This window comes from Eretmochelys imbricata, chromosome 1, assembly GCF_965152235.1.
Source record: "Eretmochelys imbricata isolate rEreImb1 chromosome 1, rEreImb1.hap1, whole genome shotgun sequence".
NCBI lineage: Eukaryota > Metazoa > Chordata > Testudines > Cheloniidae > Eretmochelys > Eretmochelys imbricata.
The window spans coordinates 311,322,890-311,348,137 of NC_135572.1; the positions used below are offsets into that span (position 1 = coordinate 311,322,890).

Genomic DNA, 25,248 nt, shown 5'->3' on the forward strand with positions numbered 1-25,248 from the left:
AGCATAAGCTTTCGTGCTTATGCTCAAATAAATTGGTTAGTCTCTAAGGTGCCACAAGTACTCCTTTTCTTTTTGCGAATACAGACTAACACGGCTGTTACTCTGAAACCTATCTAAGTTTGTTCTTTGCTAACAAAGATTTGTTTTTATTAATGTAGTGTTTGAAAATTGCTGGCTACAGAGCCAAGGTGACTGAAGTCCTCAACGTGCTAAACTGGTACAGCATGGACAGCAGCAATGCAAGGAGGTTCCCTCCACTGCTCTACCAATGTGACTGAAACCTGAGCTGGACGGGGACCACCTCTGGTGGTGAGGGGGCGTAGTACAGCTAAATGTGTCTGTTGGCCTTCCTTCTGAGACTGCCAAGAAGGTGTCCATTTATTGTGATATTTCACCAAATTAGTCAACTACAGCCAAATACTGTATGGCACATGCCCCAATACAAATTAATGTAGCACCAGTATTGCCAACTGTAAGCTGAAAAGAATAAGTAAAAGAGAGTTGTCCCAGTGCTTAGAGCTAGTCAAAAGGGTAATTTTAAAAAAAGAGAGAGAGAGAGAAATAATGTGTAATACAATGCAGATTTTCATGAATGTTACATTCAGTTCTGCTGTTAATTTCTGTTGCTTTTCCAGACGAAGTTCTGTACATCTTATTTTGCTTTGTTTTAGTAACAAGGTAAAACATTAGCTTATGTGCAGTATTAGCAGATTTAACCTAATCATTTTTGCTGTTAGCACAATTAAAATTCAGATTTGCGTTTACTTTAAAGGGTATTGTTGAATAGGCTAATAGCTAACACAATTACAGTACACATAGGGGTACATGTTAAGCTGCACACCTCCCATTGGCTTTAATGGAGGTTTTCTGACTAAATCTCCATGCAGCGCTTTGAAAATGTTCCCCATAGAGTTAAGAAAGCCACTATATTAAGTTGGCTTTAGAGTGTAAGCGTGGGGTGTTTTTTGTAAGTTTGTTGAAAAACCATAATAAAAATAATAAAATACAAAATAAAAAGATTTGTATTGAACTAGATCCTCAGATGGTGTAAATCTGCATTGAACCATTGGGTGAAGTTACACTGATTTCTACCAGCTCAGGATATGGCCATTAAATACAAATTGAATGTATTAACATAACATAATATTGACAGACAAATCAAAAATAGAGTTACGGCTACACAGATAGCCTTGACGTGCCATGTTGTACCTGCATTCCACAGCAATTGTCTCTCTCTCAATCTTGTTGCTGTTTTAATTTTAACTGGCTTATTCATGCCTATTAAGGTGAATGGGGGTTGTGTGTTACTCTCCCTTTAAAATTTTGTTCCAACTCATCTTACTTCTTAATAAGATTTGCGATGCCATTATGGCTTCATGACAAACATATGTGGTGAATAGCTGTTGGCATGGTCACCTGCTAATTTACAAAAAAAAATCTTGTCCAATTCATTATATTTTCCATATCACTAAGTATACTTTATCCACTTTAAGAACTTAACTGCCTATTTTTCAGGGGGGAAGAATAGCTATTTTTCATTTAGAGTGGTGGGAGCAAGGAGATGTGTTTTTTGTTGATCCTCGTCTTCTAACATGGGACTTTTGCTCAGGCTTGGAAAGCTTGGAAACTAATTGACTCACTTTTTAGCAACAGAGGAAATACTCTGAAGCTAATCCTACCTTTTTGTATGAGTCCATTCTATCTCTTATATTTAAAACGTTCTTCTTCCAGTCATCTAATAGTCATGAAATGTAATAATGACAGCCAACCCATTTGGGTCTTGAGCTACAAAATATGTTGTTTAGATGAATCCAGATTGTTCTTTGGCATCCATTCCCACCATTATTAGCCCATTCTGAATATTTCCAAAAGTAATCCAAAAACAGCAAATTAAGACTATAATGATAAAAACCTCTCCAAGTATGACAGAATAATTGCACACATGATTGCCCTCATCATATCCCATGGACATTCCCTCAGTTCATCTGAGCAGGGGTAGAATTGTTGTGATGAAGTGCTAGTTAACCTCAAGCAAATGAAGCAACTGAAGTCTAAAAGGGATCTGGATACTTATTTTATCAGCCATTTGTCATAGCAAAACAAGCGACAGACATTATTAGTTCATAGGCTCCAGTCTCTGGCTGTATTTCACCCCTATTCCTGGGTTTCAGAAAGACAAGAATTCAGCTCCTTTTCCCATGCCTGGCTGTCATAGAGAATAAGAATCGTCTGCATTTGAAAGGTATTTAGATATGTATTTACACAAAAGATGTGAAAGTGAATTGTCAGGCCACATCAAAGTGCTCTGCCACTTCCATGACCCAAAAATCAGGCAGCAATAATTCTCTAACCCCCGCTACCCTAGTAAAAGAGAAAAGCACAGCATTCCCTGACAGTGAGCCCGAGAGTGACACCTTTCTGTTATTGTGGAGAAAGCTCATCTCCTCCACCGAGCGCTATCCTCTTTCATATATGATTGTTAAATGAGCCACAAATGAAGGCTACTCCTTCATGTCTGGTATCTTAAGACAGTTTCTGTAGGGCGAGGCAGGTTCTCTCACCTCTTACCACCCTGCTGCTTGAACGGGGCATACCTTGTCACTGATAGTAAAGGACCTTGTCAGTTTTTATACTCTTACATATGAAATTTTCTTCTTTTTCAAAATATCAGAATTACTTGTCCCATGAAAGAGGAACTGACACAAAAATCTGTGTTAAAATAATGTTGAGTTTGTGACAGCAACCAACAAAGTTAATAAAATTAAAAGCTAAAGCTGACATTTTCTTTCACTGTCCTATTCTGCTCAGCTATTTAATTAGTCTTATATCAGACCATGATAATATTCACCATGTATATTGAAATATCTAGGCAGAACAGGACAAAGCCTTACTCTCAAATTCCCTTACAATATCAATTTATGTTATAATTCTAGTGTCCTTGGGGAGAGATCCTGCTCCTTCCCTATGGCCTCAAAGTTACTTGACACTGCAGAAGAGACACACCTCCACTGCAGAAAGGGAAGTAGGATTTGGCTTCTGTAAAGAAAAATCACATTTTTTTCAGTCAGCGAGAATGATTTGCGTGAAACAACAAAATAGAGTAACAAGTGGAACCAATAGATATCACTCATAAGGACTTTCAAAAAGCCTTTGACAAAGCCCTCGCTGGGATGATTTAATTGGGGATTGGTCCTGCTTTGAGCAGGGGGTTGGACTAGATGACCTCCTGAGGTCCCTTCCAACCCTGATATTCTATGATTCTAAGTCCTTCAAAAGAGTTTATTAAGGAAACTAAATAGTCCTGGGTGAGAGTTAAAGTTCTGTCATAGTTAGAAACTGGCAAAGTGACAGAAGATAGAGTAGGGATAAATGGTCAATTTTCAACATGGCAAAAGGTTAACATTTAGTTACACCAATAACCTGTACTCAGAACAGCATTGTTTAATGCATTTATTAATGATCTGGATAAAGGACTGAACAAAGAGGTGGCAAAATTTGTAGATTACACAAAAATAATAGATAATTGGGTGCTATGACAGCAGATAAAATTCATTATTGACAAATGTAGGGTAATGCACTTTGGAAGGGAATAATTTAAACTACTCATAAACAGTGATAGGTTCAAAATTAACTGGTAATAACTTAGGGAAAGAGCATTTTTGTGGACAGACAATTCAATGAAAACCTCTGCTCCTGTGTGCAGTAGAAGTAAAAAAAAAAAGCAAACAATCAGGATGTATAAAGAATTATTAGAAAATTATATTGAAAAATATTATAATGTCATTATTTAAATTGAAGATACAATTTCACGTGGAACACTGTGTTCATCTCTGGACACTCCATTTTAGAATAAAACATGCCGTGGAGTGGCCTGAAGGAGGAACATTCCTTTTTCCAGTCTGCACAGACATCCCCAGCATGCAGTCCAACCATTATGTATTATGCAGTGATTTTCAGGAATCAGCCCTCTGTGTGTATATGCATCTCCCAGGGAAGCAGCCATGTACATCAAGAGAGAACTAAAAAAGAAAAGGAGTACTAGTGGCACCTTAGAGACTAACAAATTTATTTGAGCATAAGCTTTCGCGAGCTACAGCTCACTTCATCGGATGCATTCCACTGAATGCATCCGATGAAGTGGAATGCATCTGATGAAGTGAGCTGTAGCTCGGATGCATCCGATGAAGTGAGCTGTAGTTCACGAAAGCTTATGCTCAAATAAATTTGTTAGTCTCTAAGGTGCCACAAGTACTCCTTTTCTTTTCGCGAATACAGACTAACACGGTTGCTACTCGAAAAGAGAGAACTAAGTTTCCTTAATGTTATCTATAGGTGTTTATGTATGTGTGAATAGTACTTTTGTCAGCAAAACCATTATTTCAACACCAAATAATTATGGTGACCAGATGTCCCGATTTTATAAGGACAGTCCCGATATTTGGGGCTTTGTGTTATATATGTTCCTATTACCCCACTCCACCCCCTGTCCTCATTTTTCATACTTGCTATCTGGTCACCCTACAAATAATTAATTAGTCCATTTTTATATACAATGTACTGTCCTATGATTTTTCTTTAACTTGTTATTAATAATCATCTACACAAACAATATGCTTGTTGGCCAAAAAGAATGCTTCCCTGAATATACCATTTGTGCAGAATTTTCATTTCTGGGTATTGTGCCCTCTAGCACAAAAAAGGCATCCTTCATCAAGCTCAAAGGATTTTGGTTCCTGTGCACAGCAAATCCCCAAGCACACTAATCACTGCCCTTGTACCTTTCAGTGAGTTTCTTTTTGACTGCAGACATCTCAGACTACAGCTCTCTGTAGATGCTGTTCAACTGCAGATACTGTTTGCTTTTTGTTTTTTTAAATATCTTTTACTTGGGTGGCCATGTGGCTCTATCACTGTTGCTGCTCCAGGAGTGTTGCCATAGTACCAGTCTCCGAAAAACTCGGAGAAAGAATCTCACTTTTGTGGCCTCGGTCTTTCCATTTTGCATAAAGTGCTTTGGTGCCTTTGCTCAGCCTACAGAGAACTGTTATCCTAAGAGATTATTCTGATTGAAATCGTAATGTATTTAAATAAGCAGGGGAGTATTGCATTGCATCTCCTGTGTCAGGAGATCTGGGAATTATGGGAGTGCATTCTTTGCCAGAAGACATTCTTCATGGCTCCAGACCTAGCATGCAAGGAAGACACTATTAGACACCATCTGAGTCAACTGAGATAGATCCTCACATATGGGCCCTAGGTTGGGTGTCTCATTCCATCCCAATCCTTTTCTCTGACAGCTTGACTGCTAACAGGAACACAGGCATGTAGGACTGGAAGGGACTTTCTGGGTCATTGAGTCCAGCCCCATGTATTGCAGACAACCCTGTCATATAACAAGATAATGGCCAAAGTCATGAAGTGTCCGAGTACATATCTTATGTTCTCCTGACCTCTTTGAAGCCATCTACCAGAAGAATTAACATTTTTAGTGGAAAGATTTGCAATATACTACAAACAGGGCCTCATGGGAGACTTAGTTTTCTCACACAAAAATAAAACCTGCTTGGCTACATTTGGCATGAGAGTCTATCTTGAAGACTAATACCATCTGGATTCATTTGGCAGCTATTTTGGCCTGCCATAAACTAGTCAAAGGTTTGACCCATTGTCTCTGCAGCCCCCATCATCAGGTTCATGCCAGACTTGACACTTAGAAAACCCCACCTATTATATGATATTAGTGCTCAAGTTTATTGAATGGAAAGTTGGTTTCTTGGTGGCAGTGACTTCGGCTCATAGACCAAATGAACTCTCAGCCCTTATACCAGATTTTATGAGAAGGTACTTCTACAGACTCACTGGAGATTTTTTTCCAAAGTTGTGTCAGAGTTCCACCTATATGAGCCTATCATGTTGCCCACATTCTTTCCATGCCCTCAATTCTTTCCCATAAGCTTATCATTAAAAGATCCTTGGCATTCCACTGGAAGCAAATGAAAGCCTTTAGAAAGCTTCCGAACTTCTTGTTACATTCGTTATCAATTTCTTGGGAAATGACTTCACTAAGGGGACTACATCTAAATGGCTTTCTCCTTTTCACATTCTTGTGCCCCGTATGGCCTAATATTGGAAGATCATATGAAGGGTCACTCCACCTTGGTGATATTTCTGATTCAGTCATATGTGAAGCAGCTACATGGTGTTCACTCCATACATTGACAAGACATTATTGACTAGATTTAGTTTTCAGGGAGGAATCCCACTTTGGTCTCTCAGTCATGCAGAACATGTTTTCAAAGTAGTGGAGCTCAAACTCTCTGTCCCTTAGACTTTCGTTGCTTTCAAAGTGTCCTTTATATGAGCTAGACAGTTTTTTGCATTTTTGAACCCATCCCACTGGCTGTTAAAGTGATTGTATAATGTTTTTTTTTCCTCCTGAAGATAATAGCTCATCTTAATTAATTAGCCTCTTACAGTTTGTATGGCAACTTCCACCTTCTCTATATGTATATATGTATCTTCTTACTATATGTTCCATTCTATGCATCCGATGAAGTGGGCTGTAGCCCACGAAAGCTTATGCTCTAATAAATTTGTTAGTCTCTAAGGGGCCACAAATACTCCTGTTCTTTTTGAGAAGTATCTTATCCTTCTCTTTTATTAGATTAAAAAACCTACTTGTTCATATTGTTAGCACTGGCCTTGTTGTTGTTACCTGTTGCAGTTGTTAAGGTTACATTTTCTTTTGGGACATCCCTCAAGCTACTCCCTCTCCTGAAGTGAGAATCCTTCATAGAGGGTATCTTAAGAGAAGGAACAGATACTTTACTTTGTAATTCTGTTTCTCTGAAGATGTCATCTTGCAGATTTCCCACTTACCAATACACGTCTCCATCATATTTAAGAAGAACTTTTTTTTAATCTTACACTTTGATTAATAAGTCGTTTCGCCTTCCACTTCAACTGTTTTGTTTTGTGATTTGTTTATAAAAGTGGGGGCTTCACTTCCCACTCATTCAGAAACAGAGATCTCTAAGGGTAGCTGATTAGAGTCATGGATGGTATTGGTGTAAGTGTGTATGGCTTGTGCCCAGACTGACTACCTCTTCCCTCAGGGACCAAATATCTCATAGAGTTTGAGAAATTCCAGCAATCTTGCCCTAGGGAGGATCATATAGAATATTCAAGGAAGCAGAACTATGAGGTAAGTATTTTTTCCTTCTTCAAGCAGATTAATGTTTGAACAGCAGAATTAAAACCCCATCATAAAAAACTCAGAGACAAAAATGAGAATAGAGAATAGGTGCATGCTTATTTTACGAAGCAATTCATAACAAATTGTAGATTAAACATATTTGTAATAAAAAACAAAATATTCCCTTACCTGGATTGTTAGTGTATGATAAGTTTTATTTTTTAAAATTCAATTTAAAGAATCTAATTTTCACCATTTACAATATATTACCCATTTAGGTTTTTATACTTCACTCACTTCGATTATAAAAATAGTCCATTCAATTTCACATTTCTTTCCAAGTCATGTTCACTTTCTGGTTCTCATTAAGTCTTTTTTTTTCTTCCTGGAAGCAGAGAGACCTATACCTCAGTCACTGAGCTCTAATGTTTTCTTTTTTTGCTGTTACAGCAGCTAGCCCTGAGACTCTGAAGAAAGAACAAATTTTAACAAGGAAACTGTAAGAAGTGAGAGAGGAAGGGTTGTAATAATTGTTCATCCATTCAACCCCTGGATTCTGTGCTGTATGAGGAAAGAGGCCTTCAGTAATGTTGCTCTCCCCTACTTCCTCCTCTTTGGGCTTGGATTCTGTGTCTTCAGAGGTTAATGGTCAACATGCAACAGAGTGTGGACGGTATCATATACAGTCATACCCACATCACCACATCTCATACCTTCTACCTCCGGGTTCTACTGTCTTTAGCTGTTTGCAGCCATTTTTCTTCTCTGTTCTCCCATCTGCTATGCCCTTGTTAAAGTCTGCAGTTGAACGTGGGTTGAGTTCTGTCTCAGCAGAAAGTGTCCTAATGCTATGCTAAAGAATTTGTAAAGCTCACCAGAGTGGCTGCAGATGAACTAGGTCAAGACGTCGCAAGATGCATACTAACAGACTCTATCCATTTGTCATCCTTTCTGTAATACTATTCCTTTTGGCATCTATTTAAGGGTTAGCTCAATAAGGACCTCATCCATATATTGCCACCTCACCTCTATCTCAGAGGCTTGAATATAGATGCAGATTCCAAGTCTTAAGTCACTGCTCTAACCTTTGGGGTTTCTAGAGGAGGAGCATCAAGTAGCTTTCCAGTGCCCCGAGATGATGTCTCCCTCACAGGGCCATATATAATCAATTACTTTCTGAGCAAGTAGCAATAGAAGGGCTTGCTGGCATATTTCAATCACCAGCTTACCTTACTCCTCCTTTCCTAAGACTACCTTTCATTTTAGGAAGCCATACTGTTCTAATCTGGGACATTTCAAACTTCAAAGGCAATATAGACCCCCCCCAGAATAATAAAGTTTGATGTTTCCACTTCAGAGAGATAATTGGAGGTTCCCATCTTCTTCTTAGTCATAAGTCTCCTCATCAGGCATGAATGTACACAGAAGTCCTTTCCATGAACCTGAACTGCACATATCTCTGTACGTCAAGCCCCCTGCGCTGCCTTTGTTTTGCCTTGGATTATGTGTATTTTTAATTTTGTTTCTGCCCTTTGTGCTTCTGGCTTTGTTTCCTATTATATTTATGAAACTCTTGGTGGTTGATATATTTTCAATATTAGGCACTGTCCTATTCTGTGTAATTTAGCACATCACTGGCAGAGCACACCAGAAAAAAAAATCTATTTTTGAAAATTAATAATTAAGTTAGAGAAAAGAGGAAGAGAAGGAAGGAAAGAAAAAAAAACGTAAAGAAAAGTATCCTGAACTTTGTGAAAGAACAAAAATTCTGTAAAACATGTCAAATGCCTACTGTAAATAAAGCCCTATTAAACGTCATATTCTTCATTTACATTTGTGAGAATGATTCAAGGCAATCATTAGATATAGCCTCTCACTTTAGTTTGTTTTAAAATCTGGTAAAGGCATGCATTAAGACTTTATAGGTACTAGCAGATAGTTCAATATCTAGCTCCACAGCGATTTGACTGACTTCCCATATAAAACTAGTGAGCTGCTAGTTATCTTGTTTCTGCTGAGGCATTCCTACAAAGAGATGTCTACCTGTTGAGCAGAGAGAGCTGAGACATCAGCTGGGAAAATCTAGAAGACCACTACATTGTCTTGACCAGCAACATGTTTATTCTGCATTTTAAATTTGATTTCAGCTGTGGACTCTGGTGTGTTGCTATGTATGGTAAGATCACTTCCTGTATTAAGCAATGCTTGCCACATTTTCTGACTCTCAAAATGTTTCTCATGTTGTAGCCTAAGAAAGAGGGGAAATTACTTAGTGGTAATTCAATTTCTCATAGTCTTCCTCACATCTTACCCTATGTCCTCCCCTTCATTCTTGAATTTATATTTTATTTTTATTTGAAACTAGGGTTGTCAAGCAATTACAAAAAATAATCATGATTAATTGCACAATTTAAAAAATTTATCGCACCATTAAACAATAATAGAATACCATGTATTTAAATATTTTTGGATGTTTTCTATATTTTCAAATATATTGATTGCAATTACAACACAGAATACAAAGTGTACAGTGCTCACTTTATTTTTGTTTACAAGTATATGCGGTATATAAAAACAAAGGAAATAGTATTTTTCAGTTCACCTAATACAAGTACTGTGGTGCAATCTCTTTATCATGAAAATTGAACTTACAAATGTAGAATTATGTACAAAAAATAACTCCATTCAAAAATAAAACAATGTAAAATTTTAGAGCCTGGAAGTCCACTCAGTTCTTGTTCAGCCAATCGCTCAAACAAGTTTGTTTACATTTTCAGAAGATAACACTGCCTGCTTCTTGTTCACAGTGTCACCTGAAAGTGAAAATAGGTGTTCTCATAGCAGTGTTGTAGGCAGCATCGCAAGATATTTATGTGCCAGATGTGCTAAAGATTCATATGTCCCTTCATGCTTCAGCCACCATTCCAGGAGACATGCATCCATGCTGATGATGGGTTCTGATTGATAACAATCCAAAGAAATGCAGACCGATGCATGTTCATTTTCATTATCTGAGTCAGATACCACCAGTAGAAGGTTGATTTTCCTGGTGGTTCAGGTTCTGTAGTTTCTACATTGGAGTGTTGCTCTTTTAAGACTTCTGACAACATGCTCCACACCTTGTCCCTCTCAGTTTTTGGAAGTCACTTCAGATTCTTAAACCTTGGGTTGAGTGCTGCAGCTGTCTTTAGAAATCTCTCATTGGTACCTTCTTTGCGTTTTGTCAATGAAAATGTTCTTAAAATGAACAACATGTGCTGGTCATCATCCAAGACTGCTATAACACTAAATATATGGCAGAATGCAGGTAAAACAGAACAGGGGACACACAATTCTCCCTCAAGGAGTTCAGTCACAAATTTACTGAATGTATTATTTTTTTAATGAGTGTCATCAGCATGGAAGCATGTCCTCTGGAATGGTGGCCAAAGCATGACGGGGCCTACAAATGTTTAGTGTATCTGGTGCATAAATACCTTGCCACGCAGTTGTCAGTTCTCACTTTCTGGTGACATTATAAATAAGAAGTAGACAGCATTATTTCACATAAATGTAAACAAACTTGTTTTTCTTAGTGATTAGCTGAACAAGAAGTAGGACTGAGTGGACTTGTAGGCTCTGAAGTTTTACATTGTTTTGTTTTTGAGTGCAGTTATATAACACAAAAATTCTACATTTGTAAGTTGCACTGTCACGTCAAAGAGCTTGCACTACGGTACTTGTATGAGGTGAATTGAAAAATACTGTTTCTTTTGTTTATCATTTTTACAGTGCAAATATTTGTAATAAAAATAATATGCACTTTGATTTCAATTACAACACAGAATACTATATTAAAATGTAGAAAAGCATCCAAAATATATAATAAATTTCAATTGTTATTGTATTGTTTAACAGTGCAATTAAAACTGCGATTAATCGTGATTCATTTTTTTTATTGCAATTCATTTTTTTGAGTTAATTGTGTGTAGAGTTTCCAGTTCAAACATTGCAGTACTGGTAACCTAAATGTGAAACTGACTAAACAAAAGTGAAAAATTTCTGAACAGACAAGTGTAAAATTGTAAACAGGCAACACAGAAAGAGAAATGTATATTGGACTTTAAAAATATTTAAGTAATAATGTATTGGGTGATCTTTTGTTACGAATGTTAGGAAAATAAAGTTCTTTATTTTTTAAGTTGTTGGTGTGTTTTTAACTCAGATTCTGAGATATATAATGTACAACTGAAAATGTTTCGTAGACAGATAGATTTTTAGTGCCAGAAGGGACCATCATTATGATCATCTTAGTCTGACCTCCTGTGTAACACAGGATCTAGAACCTCACTCACTAATTCCTTCACCAATACCACAACTTCTGTTTAAGCTATAGCATATCTTTTAGAAAGAGAACCAGTCTCAATTTAAAGATTTAAGGTGATGGAGAAACTGCCATGTCTCCAGGCAAGTTGTTCCAATGGCTAATTACCCTCACTGTTAAAAAAAAAAAATGTGCTTTATTTCTGGTCTGCATTTGTCTAGCTTCAGTTTCCAGACACTGAATTTCGTTAAACCTTTCAAAATATTGAGACAAAGAATAATGGCAAAATTCCAATCAACAAATCAGATGTACTACAACTATTGAATGCACCGTTACTCAACTTTCTAAAGCTGGAGATTCACTTTGTCAGTAAGTGGAACTAGGAAGATTAAACTACAAAATATCTATCGCTGTATCTATAGCTAATTCTTAGTTACAATGTAAGCATTGTGATATGTGTCATAATTACATGACATCACATATTGATTGATCTTCATGATGCAAACTTCCAGTGCAACGTTAGGGTATCAGCATGTGACTGCTTTGTCATTCAGTACAATCTCCTTTCCCCGCAGAACACAGGCTTCTGAATAGAAGGGGAGGGTATTTCTCCCCTTTCATCATATCTTCTATAATCTAAACCAGGCTCCTGGAGTGGAAGTGTTTCTTCTGTTTTTCCCTGAATCCACCCACATATTGGTTGCTATAATAGTAGGGAGCGATCCTGGTGACTACTGTCTGGTAGTTCCCACACATGTCAGGAAGCATGAGAATCATTCCTCTGATCAATATTTTGCTTGCTGTTCGTAAGCAATAGGAGCTCTGATAAAACACATGAGTTCTGTAAGAGTCTTATGCAGGTCTAGATTCACAGACTGAGTACCACTGATCAAATGCACAAAAGTTAAGAGGCAAGGTTGTTTCTTTCCCAACCATTTATTAAAGTTACGGTTTTCAAGATGAGCAAAGAAAGAACTGTAATAATTGAGCTTCCATTCATTTCAATTGTACAAGTTTTTCAAAAGTTGGCTGCAGAAGCACCAAGTTGGGATTGTCCAAAGCGTTTTAACTCTTAGTAGACTCTAAGAAACACAGTTCCAAACTGCTGTTAAGGAATGTCAGTAACTTTTGACATCACCTTCCAGGACCTGACCAGTAAAGTCATGTAACCTTTGACTTGGCTTGTCAATATTTAAAGTCATAAGTAAAAAGAGGGGGGAAAGAGACTTCCTTGGCCAGGACTAATTTTAGTACTGTTTACTTTTCTGTGTACACTTCATATTTAGTTACCATTTATAAATATCTTATTATCTTTGTTAAATTTTATGACGCTTTATAGCATGTTTGATTACTTTAATTGATGTATTAAACATGCACATGTATTTTAACAATATTTGCATTTTATAATATGCTTCATAACAACTTGTCAAAGCATCATCAGTTAAACATTTATATTACAAATGTACTTTGTGATGTTTGTAATAAACTGTAAAGAATTACCTTTCCTTCAGCTTTCAGAGTAGCAGCCGTGTTAGTCTATATTCACAAAAAGAAAAGGAGTACTTGTGGCACCTTAGAGACTAATCAATTTATTTGAGCATACGCTTTCGGGAGCTACAGCTCACTTCATTCATAAATCTAAATAATGCATTTCTAAGCTCTACCTTAATTTAAAGTATTAGCATGGTTCCAGTTAAATCTGATGCACTGTCTTAATTGATGGTGGCCATCATGTTTCAAAAGGTGCTTTCCATCTGCTTTTTCGATTAATTTGCTTGCCCAGTAGTAGCTCCGGGTAATTTTAATTAATCTGTAAATATTTACAAAATAATCTGTTTAAATTTTGGAATGTCAACCTCATATGTGCTACTCTCAGCCAAAGTGATCTGGATTGATATTGTTAATGATTTCCTTTAATGATATCTGATGACTTATATTGTTTGTTGTACATGGCCATTGCATAGGTAATGACCAGTAGGACAAAGAACTCTTTCCTTGATTAAAGTTTTTAAAACTATATTTTTTTCCGTAAATCAGCCAGTTCACTCTGTTCAATATACCATTCCACACATTATTTTGAATCAATTTCCATTAAGCTAAGTTTAGTGGAAATTTCTTCATCATAAGGATTACAATTGAGATGGTCTTTATGTTCTGTCTGGCCAGCTAGCTAAACTCATATCATTCATATATATATTACACTGTTATATCTAAGTATGGCATGTGTGGAGTTGAATGACTATCCAATATTGAAAGGTTGCCATATACCCTAGTTGTCATGTATCAGAAAGTAATATGTATCATGATTACTATCAGCCATATTTCAGTTTTGGGGACGTCAGTGTTTTTACGTAAGTTTTGGTGAAAATAGCTGTCTAGTTATATCAGACATGTAAGCTGTATTTTTCACTATGATTTTGATTTTACAGTGGCTGCCATTTAAAAGTGATTTTACCAGGACTTACCATATCACCATATTGAAGAGAATACACCGGTTTTTCCTCTTCTAAACACTAGGAAATACTACCAGTACTCTCTCTTACAATGATGGTAACTCTGTTGGCAAAGGACAAGGTTTTAATTATCAGAAGCCACTGTATGGCTATAAATATCTACAGTAGATGTACTTGTATCTGTACTGAAACCTAAACATACTTACCTACTTATGCTGAACTATGCAGTGATTGCAGTATGAGTTAATTAATATAAACAAGCAAATTTCTGACTTATGTAGCACAGCATCATGTTGAAATTTTGCACTGGTGCTTTAAATAGGAAGTTAGTTAAAAGGGACAGGTAGGGGATTTGTGGGTGTGCGTTTGAAAGAGGGAGAGGAAGAAAGTGAGGTTCATTAGTTTCTGTGAGTTTCCTTCAGTGGATAGTTGATTAGGGAGATTGAATGTGCTATCATAGAATAAATTGATTGCATTACTTGTATTCTTCTTTTGTTATTAATTGCACCTAAAGAAAACCATAGTCAACAGGTGGTGATGACGTCGTCATATCTTTATGCCTACAGTTGTAACCTTTTGTTTTTACTCTGGCTGACTGTCTGGAGCAAATTTTAGGTCCTTATGCCTGAGATAGTCATTTACACCTGTACAAAGTGGATATAACACTGTACTATTCTGATTTGGTAGCTCTTTTTATCATTTGTGCACAGATATAAATGACTACACCAGGTGCAAGATAGCAGGGAGTCAAACTCAGGTTCTCTCTCTCTCTCTCTCTCTTTTTTAATTTACTGCTTATGAACAGATCTAGACTAATTGCCCTGGAGACTGAAGTCTTCTATCGCCAGAACAGATACAGTACAAGTAGCAGCAGTCCAAGCTTCTCTCCAGAGCGAAGTAAGCTCTGCATACACCATCTCTAGGGAGGAGAGAACAATTCATTCCATGTCAACTCATTTCTTAGCCTCACCGCCATGGGTGCACAATGCCAGTTAGCTCGAGATTTTGATGGTGTTTTTTGGTGATGTGGCTATCTGGACTTGAAATTACTGATTCCACACAGGCTTACAGGTCTTCATCAGACTTTCAATCGCTGTAACCTAAATAGGATTTGAATCACTGGTGACGCAAAGGTGAAATACTGTATATTACATTACAAATGTTGTAGCCATCGTATTTGCCATTCTGTTAGGTTGTCATCTTAGTTTTGGTAAGTTTTTGTATCACTGAGAATATTAAAAATATCTAAAATACAGGAAGCCTATTTTTGGAAAGAATGTAGTTGCTTTTGTTCAGTGATGTTTGTGTGTGTGTTGTTGTGTTGCCTTTCAAATTGCCTATATGCTTATTTTCTCTTACAAAGCATTTGACCAACATACTGCTCTCTGCCCACTAACCCATCTTCATATTTTTATACTCCAAGCATCTGAGCTGCTTCTAACATCTGCCATTTTAAAAAGAAAGTAATTTCCCACAACAGTACTTTCTATTTCCTCCTTCCTGTGTGATTTTTCCCCAGAACTGTACTGGCTTGAGTGTCAGGAATGGCAGTATTCAGTCCTGAAGCAATGAGAAATCTGGTATCTTGCTATATATCACGGCTCGCAATAGAATCTTTATACCACAGGGAAGAGAAAATTTTAGCTGTATTTTGGAACACACATCACTTGTTTCAGGCCTGGAAGATTCAGATTTAATAGAACTTAAAATTAATATAGAAATTCATACAAAGAACTGTTTTAAGTAATTTTGATTTTTCTAATATTTATAATTTCATCTCTCTTTGAGGCATGTAGTGTTGGATTCAGGATAATTTTAAAAATTAGCTTTACAAGTGGAAAGGTATGAAAAATAGTACCAATCACATCTTTAAAACTCTCTAAAATATTCCTAAAGTCGTTGTTCTGTTAAATAAATGTCACATAAAGAACAGGTGATATGGTGTGGTACAAAGGTTTTATCCCACTTGTATTTGGGACGTCCTGCATAATTTACACATGGCTTCACTATTTGTGAATAATATGGCAACCCCAGACTTGTGCCAATGAAACCATCATACCATCACATCATGTATTATATGCAAAACACATACACACGCACACATAGCAGAGTTGAGCGTAATGCTGAAAAACTGTTCCCTGAAGGCTTGAAAAGTGACCAAAAATTAAGGTCACGATGCCAGCCTTGAGGAAAATAGTTCTTATAAATTAAACTCCATTCAACCCCCACTCACCTTAAAAATGTCTTTTAATGTGCTGCAGCTTCAGTTACTCTTTGCTGAAGCTTCTCTATTTTAGCTTACAGGGTCATGTGACCTCAGCCCATAGCAGTGTTTCAACAGTAATAGCGACAGCCATCTTGGATAAATGTAAGTGAATTTTTTCCTCATTACTACAGTTTCTGTCCCTCACATTCACTTTAACATTTTGTTTTTACTCTGACTATAGTTAGAATACCTGGTAGCACTTCTATTTTGTGTCCAATAGTGTGGGTGACACAAAGTAACAGAGAGCAATTTTTTTTTGGCCTTATATGTGCCGCAGCATCAGAATTACCTTGTGCTTTTGTGATATCTCAATTTTCAATCATGGTGGTCATGCAAACTTTATTTTACCAAAAGATAGCTTGTAAGTAGTTTGTGGTGTCAAAAACTGTTGGTCTGCCAAGAGAGAAATAATATAAAAATACTTCAGGTTATATGACCTTGTTTTAGCCAGTTCAATACAAGGATAAAATGTATGACCATATATGTAAATATCTCTCTAAGAAAATACATCTTTAACTAAACCAGCTTCATAATTTCAATTTCATTCAGATTCAACCTTAAGTCTAATAATTCATTCTCAAGTTTGGCTGTGCATTCACTTAGGCATTTCATAAATCAGGGTGTGGAAATAGAGAAGTAAATATTCTATCTATATAGTGGTGATAACCCAAACCATAATAATCTCAGACACCTTATCCAAACGCACAATGTGGAGAATGAAGACCATTTGCCCATTATTAATTCTTGTGGAATATCAAATACAACAGATGTCATTAAAAAGTCAACATTTATCAACAGTTTTGCATTGGTGATAATGTTGATGGTGACTACTCTATAATCCCAGTTTGGGTTGAAGACAATTGAAATAACACTAGTGACTGGTACCATTGTGTCTGGTACAATATTTGTCATTGAAATATCGGTATTTATAAACAGTTGCTTTAGAATGGTATCTGAGCTTGCACTTAGATCAGTATTTAGTCCTGTATTGCTTGCACATGGTTTCATCATTTATGAATAGTGTAGCAATCCCAAACTCAATGAAACCATCCAACTGTCTCATCACGTTATATATATCATAAATACACACATATAGCAGAGTTGAGGTAAATGAATTTACTCCTGGGTTTAGAATATGAGCCATAAGTGTGTGGTAACTTTTTATATTAATGATAATATTTTCTTCTATGTGACCCCAAAGAGCTAAAAAAAAATTGCTGAGCATACCCAGCCTCTTGGGTGGGATGCAATGAACTGCAAAGCTAATGTGAACAGCAGCTGAAAAGTTGTAGTTACATCTAACACCAGCAAAGATGAAAGCTCCCTCCCTTCGGATATCTGTCCTGCAAACATATCATTCTAACACTGATAGGGGCAATCTCAGTGCATTGCCTGCATCAAAATTCAGACCCATAGTTATCTTAAAAATCGCTAGAGTTCAGATGTACTTGCTGTATTAACTATCCAGTAACTTCCAGTAACTGTATTGCTGTATTAACTATCCAGTAATGGATGCTATACCATATCATATTCAATAGGATCTAGAAGCTGCCTGAGTGGAAAAATGTATATTGAAATCATCCCATGGTTATCTTGAATTCCTATATATATCAAATTCTAACATACCATAAAGGGTGGGCATAGCTGTCAACTAGATGTGGAAATCACGTAGTAAAATAAATTGGGTGCACGCAATTTATTCTGTTTGACCAAATCTGTATGAATGAAAAAAAAATTAAGTTGGCCACAGATTACTAAAACACAGCAAGAATAATTTTAATCATGCAAAATAATTGCAAAGAATTCTCTAAGGAGGTAGGATTATTGGGAGAACCTGTACAAAATTTGGGAGGCAGTAACCTCAAGGGCAAACTCGTCTGTAATAATTACAGTGAATCTTAGCTTCATTTAATCCCAAAAGAAGAGAAGAATTTCATGACCTAATGTATTTGTCATTGCAAAGCTGAGTTCATGAATGACCTTACAAACCACATAAGATATAAATAGGGCCTTTTGGTTTTATTTAATTTTTCACAGGAATTATTACAATAAAAACAGGTGAAAATCAGTGGAAAAAACTATTAATAATTTTTCTGGGTAAATATCAAGGTTTATTTTGGTGAACGGAAGGACAGTAGATGAATCAGTAGATTAATGCTTTGAATGAAATTCAATGAGGTTTGCTGCAGAACTAAAACAGAACTCAAAACACAATGCCACCTCAGAGTTTAAGAAAGCAATATATCTCTGATCCCCAAATAAAACTTTTCATTTGAATAAACAGTTTAGTATTTTAGACTTAGAACTATTAGCCTATAAATATTTACGTTTAATAATTGGGCCACACCCTTTGCAGCGCATACACTCAACTTCATCCTTTTCTCCTGTTTTTGTTTTTTAAGAACTTTTGAATACTTCCTTGTGTTCTGAAATGTATTCTGATACAGATTTTCATTTTCTTCTCATTTTCGTGTGTCAGATCTTTAAACTGTTATCTGCTAACAGCTTGAAATGTGTACATGGTGGGCATGAGATTCATCAGTATGTTCAGATGCACGTGCACTTCAGAGTTTGCGTGTGTGCCTGTTTGTTTATTGTGTGTATTTTCTAGACTAATACATAGCCTTACTTCAACAGGCAGCTTTGCATATACACACAGATTAATGCAGTATCATAATACATATATCTCATGCAATGTATTGTATTTTCCTATTAAAACAAGTTATTTTTTATCTATTTGAATTAAACAAAATAAGGTGAAAATCAGAAAAAAACTAATAATACTTTTTGTAAATCCCAGAATTTTTTCGGTAAAAATTGGTTTAAACTGAAAACAAAGGGGCGTGGATATAGATATATAGAGATATATACAAATCAACAGGGTGTTTGTGCTTATATAGCTATATAAAATATAAAGTGTTAATTTTTGAGATCATTCATGAACTAAGCCTTACAGTGATAAATATATCAGATCAAGAAAATCACTATATACTTACATGTAATCAAAGACCATTATTCAGTGGAGCTCTTTTCCAGTGTAGATCCAGTTGCAGACTCAGCCCCATATGTGTTCACCTTGTGATGTGTAGCTTCTCTGGCATCTCCATTACATTTCACTATATGACCCCTCTGTAAAATTTGGCAGCTAAAGAATTAACCCAGACTGATAACTGTCTTAGCCTTGCAGCAATAAACAATGTCAGGAAATAATACTAATACCATGAAGATGTGATTCTAATTGTTTTGTTTAAACAAGGCTATCATCTGTATTCTGGTATGTATATAAACACTTTAGGCTATCTTTGTACTGTTCATAAATAGTTAAACTAAAAGTGCATCCTTAAATATGTCAAGCATTTGTTTTTCTCTTTAACACATAGGCTGTTGCATATGGGATATATATATTGCTGCTACTTTAACATTAGGGTTTGTGTATCTTTCATAATGCCTTAGTACACGGAGCAGAAACTCTGAAACACAGTAAAAATGAATTTGTGAATAAGATCTATAGAAAGACTGTGTGAGTAAAAGCTCAGAAATAACTAAATAAAAACAGCCAGCCTCAAAGTTTTGAAGATACACAAACTATAGTTGCTCAGAAATTCTCAGGGTGTTAATATAACTAGTTATGCAGTGTGTACAACCAGATAGACTTATGGTGACCATAACTGTTACCAGTCTAGCAAAGTGATTTGCATGCCATTTTAAAAAAATGAACTTTGAATTTTTAGATATAACTGTGTTTATAATTGTCATTTTAACCTCTAGTGTAATAATACACATTTTCACCAGTATGTAGGCTAAGCTACAGTTGGTGATCTTGCAGGGATGTTTTGTCTAAATTCTACAGAAACAGGATCTTAATGGAGTGGCAGTACTATATTTATGGTGTCCCAAAGTTTTAAATCACTGATTATATTATGGGATTTCATAACCCTTAATGTTAAATTTTAAACATTTAAATTTTGACATTCTTGGTACAGAGAAGGCAGAACAACATCTTGATGGTTATAGAAATACATTTGTCTATCATCTGGGATTTCCAAACATTACCAATGCGCTGCTTTATTAACCATAATGGATCTCCACAGCTGGCAAGTTGTGCAGTAAGGCTATTTTAAAGCTTCACTCCTGTGTTGCACATTACTACAAGAGTTGTAAATTTGACTTGTCCTGAAACCTCTTTCATAAACAATGCCTAGTGGAGTAAAACAGCATGAATCTGCCAATGATTATGGACATGGTTTTTCAGAAAAGCTCTGAGTGGCATCAGTTCTCCTCTTCTGAAAATCAGGCCTTGTGTCATCGTCTTATTAAGTATTAGCAGAAATGTGGTGTTACATCCTTCAAACCCTTACATCTGAAACAAGAAAAGTGTGGTTTCATGCTTTCATACATAAACTGTGGTGAAAATTACATCAGGATATGGTTCATTAAGCAAACTATCTTAGATTGTGGCTTTGGTCATTGAAATGAGGTTGCCATTCATCAGTCCCAATAGCGAATGGCTGTGGCTTCATTCCTGGGCAAAAGAAAAAAAAGTATGTAAGTGCCCTCTGACTCTGCCCAAAAGAATAGTTAATTTGCCAAACTGTTATCTGTTCACCTGCCACACTAACTAACTGATACCAGCCGTTATCCATGTCTTTTGTGTCCCTGTCTGCTCCTGAATCCATCTTCCTCCTTTCCCTACAATCTTCTCTAATTTCTTCCAACTTGTTACCTTTATTTAACATTTGTATAGCATTTATGGGGGGTTATAGAGAGAATAACAGCCACAGTCCCTTCACTGAGGGGCTAATAATTTAGATTCTGGTACTAAACTGCTTATCCCTTCACTCTCCCAGTACTTCAGACTCACCATTTACTTTGTATCATTCTATTTTTCTTGTCTTTACAATTTCTTCTATACCCTCTATACCATCCTGGAATTGAGTCCAGTTGTCAGAGGGAACTAATACACAATACAAAGCCCCTTAAAATTACCTAAAATAGTATTCATGTTTGCATTATAATACAGTACAAGCCCTGCAAACTCAAAGCAGGGGGTGGGAGAAGGTTTTATATAGACTGGTGGGAAAGGGTCCCCCCTTCCTCAGGAATTGGGATGGGGCTGGCTAGGAGAGAGGTAGGGGAAGGCATCAAGTGAGCTGTTGTGCAGGCCAGGGGGGACTCAGGTAAGCCGTTTGCCCCTGTGGACCTGGGAGAGGGTATATAAACCCTGCCCCTCCAGCCTGAGTCCCTCTCTCATGTGGTTAGTAGGTCTTACCCTTCCATCCCTGGGATTAGCATAAAACTAGGGTTGTTGTTGTTGTTGTTTTTGATTGCTGCAGACATTACTTTAGTTGTGTTATTTGGGACAGAGGAGGAATTTTTTTCTCTCACAACCAGATTGGCTGGCTCGGGTCAGGTTTCTTTGCCTGCCACACAGCAACTCAGGGACTCAGTGGGGTAGGCCAGAAGATTAGGTTCAAGATGTCATAACTTAGCAGGTGACAGGTGTCCAGTGCAGATACTTGTTCCATAGGGTGTCTGGTTCCGTGATAAACCAGAGTTGACAGTGAATTTAAGGGGAAGCTAAGCTGGGGAATGAGGTTGGCGCTCCTAATGTCTGGTACAGCCCCTTAACCCACATCCAAGGGGAAGGCAGTAGAGTCCCACCAACAGGCTGGGGAGCTGATAGCAGCCCTTCACCAGGTGCAAATGATTAAGGAAGAAATAATGACTTGCCCTAAATGAGTTCCTGCCAGTTAGTTCCCAGATGAGTTAAGTTAATAAATTTCCAGCCTAATTCAACCACATCCCTTGCATCATGTCTTTATTTCTGCATGTCCAGGACAATGATTTTAAGAGCCTATATCTGAGCATCTGCCAGGGCTAGCAGTAGTGGCTGTCCCACTGGAAAGTTCCTGTTGTAGCCCAGATACAAGATATTGGGCCTTAAGGGCATAAATTGTACAACAATGAACACTGCTCATCTTTGTACCTCAGACCCAAATAATACCAGCTACTGATACATTTGGAAAGTTAAAGGTAGTCCTGGTGGAACTGGATTAGAGGGCAGAATGAGGATGAGGCTGTCAAAGATGCCTGCAGTTTATCACATGGCTCAGTAATTTTTTACACAGACGTTGCCACCGATTGTGTGTATTAATGTGCTGTGTGCTCTAATAATGTAATATTTAAGAGTACTTGTGGCACCTTAGAGACTAACCAATTTATTTGAGCATGAGCTTTCGTGAGCTACAGCTCACTTCATCAGATGCATACCGTGGAAACTGCAGCAGACTAACCAATTTATTTGAGCATGAGCTTTCGTGAGCTACAGCTCACTTCATCAGATGCATACCGTGGAAACTGCAGCAGAAGTCTGCTGCAGTTTCCACGGTATGCATCTGATGAAGTGAGCTGTAGCTCACGAAAGCTCATGCTCAAATAAATTGGTTAGTCTCTAAGGTGCCACAAGTACTCCTTTTCTTTTTGCGAATACAGACTAACACGGCTGTTACTCTGAAACCTGTAATATTTAAGGTAATACTCTTGCACATACTTATGTCCAGATCCTGCAATTAAGATCCAGTGGCGGAGTCAGTATCTTAGGTACCAGTCTTGCTGCTATTGAAGTCAATGGTAAAACTCTCACTGATATCAGTTTGAATTGGATCAGGCAGTTAGATACAAACGTGTAGCATCTTGTATTAGTGTGTGTACTCCTTTTTGTATGCCAGAATTCATCACTATCAATTGTAAGAACAGTACACAAAAAATGTAGTTAAACAACATATTACAGAGAAAGCATGGTACGAGTAATAGCGATAAGCATGTATGAGTGTCCAGGTTTCAGAGTAGCAGCCATGTTAGTCTGTATCCGCAGAAAGAAAAGGAGGACTTGTGGCACCTTAGAGACTAACAAATTTATTTGAGCATAAGCTTTCATGCTCAAATAAATTTGTTAGTCTCTAAGGTGCCACAAGTCCTCCTTTTCTTTTTATGAGTGCACAGTAATTATTACGTTAATATTTCAGCAATTTTGTCATTACCAGCATTGCTTCATTAATTTCCTCTTACTAAATTGCACTATTACTTTTTAATGCAATTAAATACATAGTGCCAGAAAACTGGCCGCCATGTTTATGTCAGCATATGAAAAAAATCAGTTTTGAATCTATTTAGAAATAGCTGAATCAGTAGTGCACATGTCTACACTCTAAATACAATTTTTAAGGGGAAATTAAACGGTTTACAGTAGTTCAAAGAAAGTAGATCCAATACTCTGTGAAATAATATTTGAACTTCATTAAGAGAATTGCAGGATAGATTCAATGAAAACCTTTAAACGGCAAAATTCTACATAAGAAACACAACAAAATAACAGGTTTCAGAGTAGCAGCCGTGTTAGTCTGTATCTGCAAAAAGAACAGGAGTACTTGCGGCACCTTAGAGACTAACAGATTTATTTGAGCATAAGCTTTGGTCGGCTTCAGCCCACTTCATAGATGCTGTGCATCTGATGAAGTGGGCTGTAGCCCACAAAAGCTTATGCTCAAATAAATTTGTTAGTCTCTAAGGAGCTACAAGCACAACAAAATAAGAAATCATTAGAATTGTTAATACAACTCTGTGGCCCCAGTTCTGCAAAGAGTTATGCACATACTTCAAGTTTATATTATTGAGTAGTCATTAGAATTACTCTTATACATATAGTTAAAAACATGCATGGTTCATTGCCAGATTAGAGGTTTTAATTGTGTTTCTCTAAGAAATGGTGTGCAAGGTGTAATAAATGACTTTCGAGGTAATTTATTTTCCCCCCAAAAAACCATATTTAATCTTTTTTATGTGTGTAGTGACAGACTTATTAAAATGCACACTAGTGCAAGAGATGTTATATAAAAAGTTTAAGGTAATAAAGATATACTGGACCAATATGATACTGAAATTGCTGTAAGTGTACAAAAATGAAGAAAATACTTCACACAACACATGGTCAACCTATGAAACTTATTAACAGAGGATGTGTTGAAGACCAAAATATAAGAGGATTAAAAAAAGAATTAGATAAATTCATGGAGGATAGGTCCATCAATGGCTACTAGCCAAGATGGTCAGGGATGCAACCCCATGCTCTGGGTGTCCATAGCCTCTGACTGTGAGAAGCTGGGAGTGGATGATGGGATAAATTACTCAATGATTGCCTGTTGTCTGGCTATACCAAAAGAAGGACAGAAGACATTTGACATGGGTTTAATCAGGCCACAACTTTATTATGAGACGTCTGGGACTACCCGGCAGATAAAAGTGTACAGTGCAGGTAACCCCATGTTTATTCCATTCAGGTTCCTCCAGCAAATCCATTGCCGGGACCTTACCATCCACCCCCCCACCCTCGCAGGAGGGTTAAGGTGGGCTAAAGAATGGGGAGTTGGCTCCCTGCCATACCAATCATAGGAGTCCCCAACCACTTCCCATTCATTCCTTTAACGAACAGCACTTTTAAGTCCTTTTCCAAGCCATTTATCCAGTCACTGTATCACTTTTTCCGATGGAGTACCTGCACTGGACATCCACCCTACACATAAATAATGAGTTGCGACATACTGCCTACTACCCTTCCTGCCACGCATGATCAAAGCCCTTCCTGAACACACTGTGGGGAAAGTGAAAAAAAAAAAAAACAACTGCACCTAGGCCAATCTGGTAGTAAAGGAAAAATTCCTTCCCAACCTCTCTAAAAAAGAGGCAGCCAGTGCAATGCCCATAGCAGGTCTTGTCCAAACCTGGTATTTTACCACCTAAAGGGGAGGGAGGGTGGGTCCTGCCTCAGCCTGCTAAAAGGGAGGCTTCAAGCACAGGGCTGCCCCTTGGAAACCCTTTATTCCTAGGTGATGAGTCAGTGACCATGCTGACCCCTTTACAACAGTTTTCATCTCCCACCCTCTGGCCATAAAGAACTGTTCCCTTCATTCAGCCAGCCAGCCAAATCCCCCATTCCCTCACTCCCACTCCCGCTTAAAGGTGTGGTGCGGTCATT

General features: G+C 37.2%; 1 protein-coding gene across 22 annotated transcripts in view; it reads left to right on the top strand.

Moving 5' to 3' along the window:
• FOXP2 (forkhead box P2) overlaps positions 1–25,248 on the top strand; it is a 240,421-nt gene that overhangs the window by 115,952 nt on the left and 99,221 nt on the right. The window contains exons 4-5 of one of the 22 annotated variants that reach the window (XM_077807799.1): positions 3,958–3,974; positions 10,025–10,050. The exons of the other annotated variants lie outside the window; for them this stretch is intronic. Coding sequence (XP_077663925.1) covers positions 3,958–3,974; positions 10,025–10,050 — 43 coding nt within the window. The remainder of the gene's footprint in view (positions 1–3,957; positions 3,975–10,024; positions 10,051–25,248) is intronic. 22 annotated transcript variants of the gene reach the window in all.